This window comes from Pygoscelis adeliae, unplaced genomic scaffold (assembly GCF_000699105.1).
Source record: "Pygoscelis adeliae isolate BGI_AS28 unplaced genomic scaffold, ASM69910v1 Scaffold14, whole genome shotgun sequence".
Lineage (NCBI taxonomy): Eukaryota > Metazoa > Chordata > Aves > Sphenisciformes > Spheniscidae > Pygoscelis > Pygoscelis adeliae.
Genome location: NW_008825109.1, coordinates 440,579 through 453,376, shown reverse-complemented (window position 1 = coordinate 453,376; position 12,798 = coordinate 440,579). Strand labels below are relative to the sequence as shown.

The 12,798-nt window shown below is 36.3% G+C and overlaps 1 protein-coding gene across 7 annotated transcripts in view; it reads right to left on the bottom strand.

Moving 5' to 3' along the window:
* Nucleotides 1-12,798, bottom strand: part of SUPT20H (suppressor of Ty 20 homolog (S. cerevisiae)) — a 35,226-nt gene that overhangs the window by 4,968 nt on the left and 17,460 nt on the right. For 3 of the 7 annotated variants that reach the window (XM_009327707.1, XM_009327705.1, XM_009327708.1), the window contains exons 14-20: nt 11,572-11,604; nt 9,322-9,439; nt 7,078-7,186; nt 6,692-6,850; nt 4,622-4,934; nt 3,400-3,554; nt 940-995 (exon numbers count right to left, since the gene is read on the bottom strand). In XM_009327707.1, coding sequence (XP_009325982.1) covers nt 940-995; nt 3,400-3,554; nt 4,622-4,934; nt 6,692-6,850; nt 7,078-7,186; nt 9,322-9,439; nt 11,572-11,604 — 943 coding nt within the window. The remainder of the gene's footprint in view (nt 1-939; nt 996-3,399; nt 3,555-4,621; nt 4,935-6,691; nt 6,851-7,077; nt 7,187-9,321; nt 9,440-11,571; nt 11,605-12,798) is intronic. The other 4 variants (XM_009327711.1, XM_009327710.1, XM_009327709.1 and 1 more) reach the window with 3 other exon arrangements.

Genomic DNA, 12,798 nt, shown 5'->3' with positions numbered 1-12,798 from the left:
TTATACAAGTGGCAGAGGTAGCTTGAAAAGATGTACTTCAGCACGGAATTTCAAATACGAGCATTAAATTTTATAGAAGAGGTCTACTCCAGCATAACTGCCTCCTGTGCCTACCCTTTTCCGTGTTTCTGGAGTGTGTACAGGAGTGGGAGGAGGAAGTAGCAGAGCTACAGTTAATCTTTTACTGGTATTAATTTTTTGAAGCATGGTGCAACATTTGTGGAACACTGGAGCTGCACTTCTGCACCTGCTGTAACTTGCAGCTGACTTCGAGATCCAGGAACTACACCCGGTTCCACAAACACTCCCTATTCTGCTTTTGAATGGAGCTCTGACAAAATAAGTAACTTTTGCTCACGTTTGTATTTGTATGTATGCTTAGTGGAAAGAAAACATTTACCGACCTCCTAAACTCCCTATCTTACATGACCTTCTATTTCCATTACTAGAAGCTCTTTAAAGCTATTACTGCACCTGCCTGTGCACGTTCAGCTCAGCTTTTAGGCCTTGTATGTGTAACCCCTGAGTGATGCCACTGTATTGTTTTGTACTTTTAAAATAATCATAACTTCAGTTTAAAGACTGATTTGCAATAAAAGCTTAGGCAAATACTGAAAATAGAAGATTGTATTTTAGGATTAATCTCTTGAATTCAAAAGTCAGCATTTTTAGACTGTTATTGAGAACACTAGCTGCTTTGTTCTGAGCTAAGAAAATAATTTTGAGCTAAGAATATAATTTCCACCTGGTATCTTTTTGGAAGTAGCTTTTCTCTTGTTCTAAGTGTTTTAAATAAGCAATTAGAATTTGCAGTAAATGGCTTGTCTGATGAACTGGCTTCAAAGATCTGTGGGGGGCAATGCAGTAAGCAGCACTAAACACGTCTCTAAAGAAAATTAAGAAATTATCATTATTATTGTCTCCAAGTATATCAATTACCTGTAGAAGATTTAAGGGCCGAAGATTTGATGCATTTTTCAAACCAAAGGGGCTGCCTGTTAAAGAAAACATCTTTTTATTAGTAGGAAGTCTTTACTTAATTATATATGTGTGTTGCAATTAATACCCCTTTCCACTGGGATCATTTCTAAGCATTTGGAAGAAGTTGGAAAACTGGCAAGTTTAAATTTTATACTTAATACAATGCTGCATTTTCCGTAATGTTGAGTTCATAGTTATCCAGTTTCAAAGTTAAAGAGAGCTGACTAAACAGAAAGAAAACTGTATCGCTACTAAATACTGTACCCCGTAACCTATTACCTGTTAATGCATTTAAACAAAGGTGAAGGTGGAGAATATCATAGCAGTTATTCTTCAGTGTTTCTTCTTTTGGCTTTAAGAAGTTTTACTCTTTGTACAGTAAATCCAGAAATGTCCAAGGGCTCAGTGAAATAACAGGCTCTCAGTTTCTCCATCATTAACAGAAAACAATCCCACCCAAAATCTTAGCAACTGCGCACCCCCCTCCAAGGACTTCTGGCAAGATGTATCTGACTTGTAGAGCTTTTGCAATTATTCCACGTGGCACTCTTCAAAGCTATGCTAAAAAAGATGTACGTGTAGTACGCTATGAGTTGGTATAGAACTGATACAAATGCTCCAGTAAAGCAGCGGCTGTCAAACAGAATCCCCCAGAGGTCTGCCACCGACCTAGCTCAGCTCACTACTCCCATCTGTTACGTGGGCGACAGCGTAGCATGGAAAAATCTGTGACACCAAACTGATAACGGTTGATAGTGATTGAAAGGACAGAATTAGAATTAAAAGTGATCCTAGGGAATTGAAGAAAGGGTCCAAGAATCAATAACATTGAATTAGAAGACGACAAATGAACAAGTACAAAATTGTGAGTAACTGGCTTTGTGTCTATACAGCAAGAAAGGACATGAGAAGTTACAGCAAGTCACAAACATATCCAAATCATCCATATCACAAACTACAGAACACACAAAAGAAAAGAACCTCTTCACACAGTTTACATTTATAAAACTCACTGTCACAAGATGCCACAGATGCCAGAAATATAAATGGGTTCAAAAACCAATTAGATAAATCCACAGACTTGAAGTGTAGCACAGGATATTAAGCACAAAGATCCACGTGGATAGTCTTCAGCTGAGAAAGTCTCAAAGCTGTAGATTGCCGGAAGAGGTACACTTGTATACAAGGGATGTGTCACTTCACACTTTCGCCTCATCTTAAACTGTCCTCTAAGTATCCTCTAATGGCGACTGTCAGAGACAGAATATAAACTGGATGGATTTTTGGCCTAAACCAGTAAAGCCACTCTTAACTTTAATGTAATGCTGTTGCGAAAAATACAAATAAAAAATAGGCAGACCTCATTTGGGGAAATGTTAACGGGAATGTTGTGAAAGAGATGAGATGCATTTATTCTGCTGTGCTCCACAGTGGTAAATCAGCCAAGCTCAGGCTTGTGTCCAGTTTTGGTTATCACATTTTAAGAAGGATGTAAGCAAATTGGACAGTCTAGAAAAAAGTGACAGGATTATGAAAGATTTGAAAAATACGACCACCTATCAGAAAGAGAAGACAAATGTGGGACATGACAGCATGTTTGATACTTAGAAGGTAAAGAGAAAGGGTGAGCAACTATTTTTCATGTCTGCAAGGAACAGGAGAAAAAAAAAAAATTAATTCACAATTAAGGAGATGCACTGCAATTAGAAGGAAACATTTTGTACGGATAATGAACTACTCCAAACAGCTACCGAGGGAGACCGGAATCTTCTGTAGTGAAGGTATTTAAAGCCAGTTTAGATAAGCATTGGTTCAGTATGGTTTAGACAGATCTGACTCTGCCTCAGTGTAAGGGATGGGTATCTTGAAGTCTCTTCTATACTTCTGATTCCATAAGCATACATTAGGGTTTTTTTTGTCTTTATTATTTTTTCAGAACAAACTAAGAATTTAAATGCTGCTGTAATGCATACTGAGGCATACAGATTTATATAGTCATATTTGAAGGCAATAAGGAACTGATTAATTGTCCTACTAGAATAAAGCAGTACCACTGACAGAATAAAATGCCCCGCATGTTTAAAAAGTGATGCCTCTTTCTAAGTTCAGTCATGCCTTTTTTTCTGGCAGTCATCATTATTAACGTTGCATTTGAATTCGGAGTTTATCTCAAACTTCCTACCAAGCATACCAAACAATCCAGGTTTAAAGTACCTCTCCCCAGTCTAGCTCCTCAAAATCAGTTTCAAACAATCACAAACATAGCCTACTCTTTGAATGCAAAAATATGTATGTCGTTCTGGAGCTCCAGCCATCAAATACACAATCTATTTACACAATGGCCACTTTTGCCCATTGTTCTCATGTTTTCACACTGTCCCTATCTGAAGGGTGGCTTTTCAACTTATTCACACTAACCTGCTTGAGAGGCAGACTGCATTGCAGCAGGCAGCGCACTTGGTACCAGACCTCCTGATGGTAAAATGCCACTCAGATTTATACCTGCAGGGGCTATGGCACCAGTGTTGCACCCCAACATAGGGTTTGAACCACTCATCAGTGTCTGCGCTCCACTGTAGAAGAGGAAAGACAACACATCAAACCCAAGTGGTACAAGCAAATCTGAGTAACTAAATTTTTGCCCTCTGTCTCATGACAAGTAAATCAATTGTTTGCTGTAAATGTGATTATGGATAAAGCATCAAGGCAGCTTAAAAAATTGTTATGCCTAGGGTATAACAAATACGTAAATCCATATTCTTGGTATAGATGAATTTTTTCTTTGGTATAAATTATGGCAAATAAAACACAAGTGATTCTTTTATTCTAGAAATACTGAAAGATCAACAGAAAGATTCAAAATGGTTGTACTATGATAACAAAAAGTTAAGGAACAGGTTTGTGTTTTCTTGTTGCACTATAAAAAGACCTCTCTAATTAATCAGCAGTGATCAACCGCTGAACACCTTGGATGAGTAATTTAAGTGTCTGATACTTGCATCGAAGCACGCTGTGTGTCTTACACTGACCATTTTATATTGATCACAGAATTTCATTTAGTCTAAAAAGCAGTTCACATTATACCACGCAATCTATTCTTGACAGCAGCATTTATTTTTTTAAACCACAAAATGAGTTTTAAGGATCAAAGAATGTTTAACCTCAATGATTGATTAAATTGTTAGAAAACAGATTTGTTGTTTTCTTGTATTTTATATACAACTTTTCATTCATAGGCACTTTAATATCAAACCTCTTTCCATTTTTCATTTCGAATGGTCTGCATATGATATTCCACTTCCTCTCTGATCAATAAAAAAAGTTTTCAAACTTAAAGAGCAAAACCTCAGAAACCACTTAAATTGAGGTTAAACCTGATGAAATTCAACTATATGCATCCAAAAAACTGAAAGCAGAGTTTTCTTAATAGACCTTTTCAATATTCTGATAGTAGGTGCCTTATATTTGAGAAATACAAATAGTTTCTAGTCGCTCTTCACTTTATAATTACAAAGTGAACGACCTTCTTGCATTGCAGATCCTATTCTAACGGATGCTGGACAGTCCTGTACCACTCCCACCCTCCCAACCACCAACCCACCCAGGGCAAATTAAGAAACCATCATAACAAAAAACTTACCACACAGAGCCCACTACATTGATGAAGTTAAGTCCTGCAGGGTTTGCCATGACCTGGGTGGAGGTTGTTCCTGTAGTAATGGATGTTACCATGGTGGAAAGAGGAATGGTCATTACAGGCAGTGCCTGGCTCAGAGACATTTGCTGCTGAGCAAATGGGGTTAACAAAGTGGGCTGAGGGGTGAAGCCTGAATCTTGGGGAGTAGGGGTGGCAGAAGGGGTAATAGGAGTTGAGCTCTGAGCATCAGGAGGGTGTGGGGTCGATGAAGGGGTGTTGGTTGGAGTAGGAGTAGATGGTTTAGGAGTTCCAGACCCTGCTCATTGAGAAAAATAAAAAGTGCTAGTTTGTTACAAAAGGCCAGTCCTTTTTGTATAATAAGGTTAATGGAATCTTATTTAGCACTGACAATTTGTTCCGTTTTTTAGACTGCAATGTTAATTTCTACATGACACGAGTGTTGCAGCACGCACTCATTGTTAAGGATGCAGTATCACACAGAAAACCCATTCTCCATGCTCAGTTCCTTAAGCCATACACTGATTTGTATCCTCCATTAAGTCCTTCCATAATTTATCGTACATTAAGTCATAACTCCATTCAGAAATACTGAAATCAAACAATTTCTTAGTGACCTTTTTAACCTAATTAATGTTTTTGTCCTAAAATGTTAAACATATAGTCTATATGCACTGCCTGCACAATAGCATCGTGTTAAAAACATATCATGGAAAACAACAGATTCAACAAAGAACATATACTATTTTAATAATCATGGGGTTGATCTAAATTTCATCAGATAGCTAAACTCCCATTTGCCAAATTTTGATCAAATAAAAATATTTTTTTTAATATTTAAGAATCAGAGAATAATACTGCATCTTTAAAAATTATTGTGTAATTCCTTCTGCTTAAATGCAGCATGTATAGCTATATTTGTTGTGGATGCAGTAAGCACAGTTTATCAATAGAAAAACAAAACAAAAACCCCAAAAAGCTTGAGGTGGTTTTTTTGTTTTTTTTTAAAGCTTCATTCATGTCCTGCAGAAAGAAATGAAATAGATGTGAATGTCCAGCTGTTGTGACCAGAGCCTTCAAGTAACAACTGTGTGCAGCAGATTTACACAATTCATAGCACTAACATAAAAAGGGTAAATATGTTAGAAGAAAACTTATAAAAAAGTTTTCTTTTTTTCTTTGTGCAAAACAAGAAGGTAGAAAAGTTACACCTTTTGAGCTATCCAGATTTAAAATTATTTAATGCAAAAAGCATATTATAATACTGTGCAGGATACTGGAACGTGCAGTATACAATTATTCATAAAAACCCTGAAAAACTGCAGCTATAATTTCTCTTTGTACAAATCTGTTCACGAGATGTCTCAAGACACATACATACTTAAAAAAATGTTTATGATCTATAGCTATGATTACAATGACCCTGTCAGTTTTAATGAAAATACTTGAACTAGGATGTCACTTATTATTGAAATTTACATTTTAACACCTGAGAATACGGTGCTATCAGCAGCAGCAGCATCACCACCACACTTGCAATCAGCAATGATTTGTAAAACAGTGTAGGAGTGTTTTAAAAAATCATCTTATCGTTTATTGTATCACCACCTTGGGACTGATCAGATTATATACATACATAGAGATACAACTGCACCAGCTCCTATAACATTTAAAAAACCAGATGCTTAAATTATGTAAAGGCAAACTGATCTAACATACTGTTTTTACACTGGAGGAAAAAATCTACACTTTGGAATTTTATCTCATCACATTGTCTACCAGCCTTTCATAAATGAGGAGATCATACTAATCGCATAAAATGTATTAAAACGTATACACAGAGGGTGCATACATATATACAGAAAAAACAAACACAGTTACAATAAACATAAAATACATACAGTGAACAAGAGACCTGCCTAAAGCTGCACAACTTATACAATTTAGGGTACACTGTACACTTAAGTTTCATCATTCCACAGGTTAAGAAGTTTATCTCAGGAAGCATTTATGCAAAAGCCTAAGATTTAATGGAGAATTTAGGTCGTGACTCACTTTGTGAAGAGCTCGCAGGAGACATGGCAGCTGGAGAGAGCATGCTAACTTGATTAAGATCCATAGATTGTTTCCGAGAAAGACCAGGAGGCTTAGAAGGAGGAGGAGGAGTTGGGGATTTTAGATGGCCACTTGACTGTTGTGGACTAAAAATATTACCTGAAAAAGCATAATTAAAATACATTATTGTTCTCTAAGTACATGTTAACTCGAATATTTGTTAGGATACAATTTTGTGAACAATATAATCAGAAATCAATGCAATGATGCTCTTTTCACAGAGAAGATATTTTTTTTTTAATTAAATCTTTACTAAAGAGATATCATGTCATTTTACAATAGGCAGAACATATAGAAAGGAGACGCCCAAGTCAATAAATAATTACCTGAAGAGCTACTTCCTGAACTTGAAGGTAATTTGATGGGAGGAGGTCGGTGTTTTACACCTTTCCCCAATACTGAAGACTGAACAGAGCCTGATATACTTTCTGGCTGCTAGGAGGAAAGAGAAATTAACACTACCACAGCAATAACGTGAGCTTCCACATATTTGACAGAAAAGACAATTCAATTAATTTGTATTAGACTTCTCAAAACCATGACAAAATTCCTTTCAAACATTTCAGATTTTTATTTATTTATTTTAAAAAGATAGCCTATGACTGACTCTCTTCAGATAAAATGCTTACCATCAAGAAGCAGCTTGAAAGTGCCAGTAAAATTTAAACCGAGCAAAAAAAAAAAAAAAAGAAAAAGAAACAAATTAAGGTGTTTCACTTTTTTCTGCAATTCTGAAATCCTTCTTAGTAACTTTTCACAAATGCAAGAGTGTCAGATGCATGTTAAACAAAAGGACAATTTGGTCTTACTTGAAAAAATTACATTATTTCATTCATTTACCATCTGCATACATCTGCCATTTCCAACCAATAAGGATTTAGAGAACAGGATCAGATTTCCTGATTCTGGAAGCAGGAATTTAAATACGTTCAGGAAAATCCCATTGACTTCAGTGGGATCAGAACTTTACCAATCTTTTTAGAGGAAAGGTGCTCCCTTTCTGTTTGTTCTTACAGCGTACTTATCAGGTTGTTTGAGCATAAATTAACTTCAGCTAATCAAGTCTGTAGTTTCCAGTCACTCACAACAGACCCTAAATCCTCAATTCCAATAGCTGACACTGTCAAAAGACTCCACAGCGAAAGACATTTACAGTTATAGTCTATATATTTTTAACTATAAAGCAGGTATCCGATAAATGAAAGTAGTGTCTAAACAAACACATAGTTCAAAAACTGCTGAAACTAGAAAATGAGGCTCTCAGTACACTGAATGGAATATTTCAGTGCTGGAGCCTAGATTAGATGTGCATGGGCTAACAAATCAGAGCATCCACCATTGTGCAGTATCAACCTTTTTGGATAGCTTAGTTTCCACTGATTCTCAGTAATAAGAGACACTTCCTCTACATGTTTCCAATTGCTTGCTTATAAAAAAGAATCTTTTGAGGAAAATTCCGAGGATTACCTTTCCCTTCTACTATTATAAACTGCTTTCCTCATTCTGAAAATAAAGACTAATGCCCCATTCAAAAGAGGACTAGATCATTAAGTAGAATAACCCGAGTAACCTTGGTCCAGCTTTTGGTGGGGGCTTGGACACCCGGACGAGATGACTTCCAGAAGTATCCTCCCACCCTAAGTTATTCTATGATTTTTATATATATTAAAAATATATATAAATATTATATAATATATATTAAAAAAATACACGCACGCGCATGCGCATGTCTGTATGTGTATACACACATACAGAAACACTCATATTCCTTTCTGCAACTGCCAGCCTCTGCATGCTGCTCTTCTGGCTGCTGCCAAGGGCTACCTCTTTCAGAGCAATGCTGTTGCAGTTTAAAGTAGATATTTGGAGAAAGGCGTAGCAAAGGAAATAGCCCAACGGATACAAAATTCATTTACTAGTTGGTGCATAAATACAGTTCACCACCAGCATACTGAATCTGACCAACAAAGCCAGAAGCAGCAAGTAAAACACAAGGCAATGCCAACAGGCATGAAAATTTGGGAATGCGGGAATTTCTACCGGATGTGTGCATACAAACATATGCACTTTAAAGGTTTTGGTGTTGGTTTGTGGGTTTTTTGGTGGTTGTTTTTTTTTTTTTTTTAAGTTTTCACCTTCAAACTAAAGAGAAAATAATTTTAATAATTTCTAAAGGTAAAAGAAAAGAAGTTCAGCTACTACATCTGCTTCTGTGTTTACTGACCTGTAAAATAAAATGCATAGCTGCATTTTACTATATTGCCCTGTGAAAGGTTCATCTGAACAGGGGAAAATGATACAACAAAACCTTGGAGCTAACTATACTATATATACATGGCTAAAAAAAGACATAGCTAAAAGACACAATATTTGAACAGTGAAAACAAAAATGCTTTCCTCTAACTTTTCCAGTATACTCACTCTGAATGATTATGACAATAAAGCATTTAAAAATTCATTCATAATGAAATTTTCAGGTTCTTTTACTTTTAAATGTGGATAGCAAAAATTATTAGAATAATTCAATAATCAAGTGCAAATAGAAGAAATGTATGGCTCGATAAACTCACTTCCATTTCCTTCCCTGGAGAAAGATGACTAAGATTGACTGATCCACCTGAATTATGAAATATTTTCACAGGACATTTAGCTTCATTTTGTACTAACTCCTGATACTGGTTCACCACTCTGAAACAAACAATGAGGGCATAAAAAGATTAACAACTTTGAACTTCTAAAGTAGATACGTATATGTAAACACATAATTGTATATCTTACATATGATTATATATTATTTATTTTATACATAAGTATACATTATCTAAGTATGCATCAATATAAAATAGAGATGCATATATATAAAACATATCTATATCTCTGTATATCTTTCTACTTTATGTTCCTGGGCTCTTTTCTTAAATTTATTCCGTTTTAACTTTTCTTTTAGTCACTGTCTTTTTTTCTAATGCAAAATCCAGTTTGTTCAAGAAACAAGTTTAAGAAGTACTCTTTTGGAGGAATATGCAAAACAGTAGACAGAACAGTTCCCTTTCCAAAAGCAACCGCAGTTCTTTGAGATGTCAGTCAATGGGGATCCCATTCCCTTCACATGGGTCCAGAATCTTTTGTAAAGCTGTGTCCTCTGCTTATGCAGAGGAACAGTCAATTCTCCTTTAACTTGAGGTCTATGTCAGATGAGGACTCTGAAAGCAAGGGATGAACTAAGAGATCCATGCTGAATGTACATCCAAGAACCAGTTACCACATCAAAAGTGATCACTCTTCCTTGAGCACCAGGACAGCCAGGTCTTATTCTATGAGACTAACAAGCAGTGATGTATCCAGGAATTTAAAGCATCGATAGCATCAGGCAAACAAGTTTGAAGTACTGTTCTACCAGATCAAATACTACATCTCTACTAATCTGAGAGAACTAAGCTGAGGGAGTACTGTTTCACAAACGTGAGCAGAATATACAAAGTGACCTTGCAGACTTGAAAAATCAAGCTGAAGACCTGTTGTCACTTATACTCTGGTGGACTGAACCTCAATGAAAAACTGCTGGAATATTTCCATTAGATCACACCTAAACACGATGAACTACACTTTATTTTGGTATAGCACTGATTCAATATGCTGCTATGTGACTAATGCAGACATAAGCAAGGGCCCCAAGATAGGCGGCAGAGGAAAGGGTGCAATGTACTTTTTTCAGCAATCAGGTTTTAGACTGCCTTAAAATTACAGTGGAATCAGAGTAATAAAATGCCGTGTACTCAGAAAGGTGGTCCTGCCCTCCTCCCTCGCTACTGCTTCTTCTTGTCCTAGTTCCTGAAACCCAACTGCTTATTCTGATTGAAGGATTTGTGCAACCCAGTGGCAAACGTGATCAGGAAAGCAATCCCAGTTAAAACTAGACCCCTGTATTATTGTTTTAGTTTTCAGCCAACCAATCCCCCAATTCAGCTTACAGCACAAAGGAGGCAGGAGAGAATATAAGCAAAGAGTTTCTTGATCGAAATTATCCACTAAACCAAAGAACATTATTATTGATTTTTGACCAAATTAAGGACTCATCTCCCTGCCAAGCACATAAGAAGAGGGTGGGGGGGTAAGAGCTATGGCATGTACATCACCTTGAGGTCTCCTACGAAGGCACAAAACCACAACTGGCTTTGACAGAGGTCGCTTTTTAAAGGTTCTGTGCTCATATGCACAAAGAAACACAGGTATCTAATGTAATGCACACTGACAAATATTTGAAGAAATACTTGTTTTGCTGCCTCAGTTATCCCAAAATTGCTACTCATAATCATTCTACAACAAATATACACCGGAAAACTGTTTTATTACTTGCTTCTCTAAGAAAGCTGAATCAAGTAATGCACAACGCACAAAAATAAGTTGTATATATACACAAGTCCTAGATTACGCTTAAAGTTCAAATGAACTATTTCCATGATTGCTAATTTACCATACAAAATGTCAAGATGAAATTCCTGCTAAGTGCTCTCAGAATTTTATTATTGCCTGTGTAATCAAGAATAATTGTGCAAATAACTATAACAACATGCCTGACATTTAGGTAGTGGGACAAGCTGTATTCATGTATTTGCTTTCCTCTATTCTTCCTTGCTTGTTAAATATACAAACTGCACACTATATCCTACTTCTTGTTATGATGATTAATTCCCTTTATTTTCCTCATCTGTTCTGCATCTGTTTCCATAACCACAACATTAGCAGTCATAACGGCTAAAGGGAACAAAATTCATTATTTGGCATTAAGCCAAATGGTTGTACATGGTATATTAATTTACCTTTCAGCATCAGTCTTCGAACCAATAAGGAACCTGAAATGTAAAATGTATAATACATTTTCAGACATGATTTGGACTAAAAGAACATGTTTTTTTAATCACAAAACTTTGAACGAATGTCAGTGCTGCTCTTTTTTTCAGGTCTGCTGAAAATACAAGAGATACTGTATCCAATTAACAGACTGGGTATTATTTAGTACTTGAAATACAAACTTGGCTTCATAACAATATATACAATATACACACATGGTCTAATATGGTCTCCTTTAAGAGTAAATTGCCTACAAAGCAAAAGGTGGAATATGGAAGTTTTGTATTTTACACTTTCAAAAAATGGAAGTGAATAACTGCTACAGAATTGCTATTATAAAAAGTACAAGGGAAAAGGTATGTATAAATCAACATATCAATACTCTCACACTGAAATATAACCATAAATGTCCTCTGAGTATGTCAAAAACAGCCCTACCTGTAATATTTTAACAAACATTTAGTTTCCATTGTTTGATTTCACTTATGCAAATTCTGATTCCTCATGATTTTCCAGTACTCCTAAATAAGCATTTCACTTCTATGTAATATTTATGGCTTGCAAATTTATTACTTCAGTGATTTTTTTTTTAAACACTACAGACCTTTTCTGTTTCTCCAGCTCAAAAAAAAAAAAGCAGTTTTATTTTACAGCAGAACAATAAAAATATCTTCTGCACCTTTTACTTCATATGATGTAGTTTTCTAATGAGAAAGTGTCCAAATTTTTATGAACTTCAACTGGTCATGTCTTAAAAATAATGGACTAGAGCAGTGATTTCCAACAAACCCCAGGCATCCAACACTTATAAATCCTTTTAATTCCCAGCCTTATTACACAACTGTATGGTAGCGCTGCTGTTCCAGGAGATCAGTACTAAGTATGTGTGCTGGTTTTGACTGGGATAGAGTTAATTTCTTCACAGTAGCTAGGATGGGGCCATGGTTTGGATTTGTGCTGGAAACAGTGGTGATAACACAGGTATGTTCTAGTTACTGCTGAGCAGTGCTTACACAGAGTCAAGGCCTTTTCTGCTGCTCACACCACCCCACCAGCAAGCAGGCTGAGGGTGTGCAAGAAGCTGGGAGGGAACACAGCTGGGACAGCTGACCCCAACTGACCAAAGGGGTATTCCATACCACATGACGTCATGCTCAGCATATAAAGCTGGGGGAAGAAGAAGGAAGGGGGGGGGA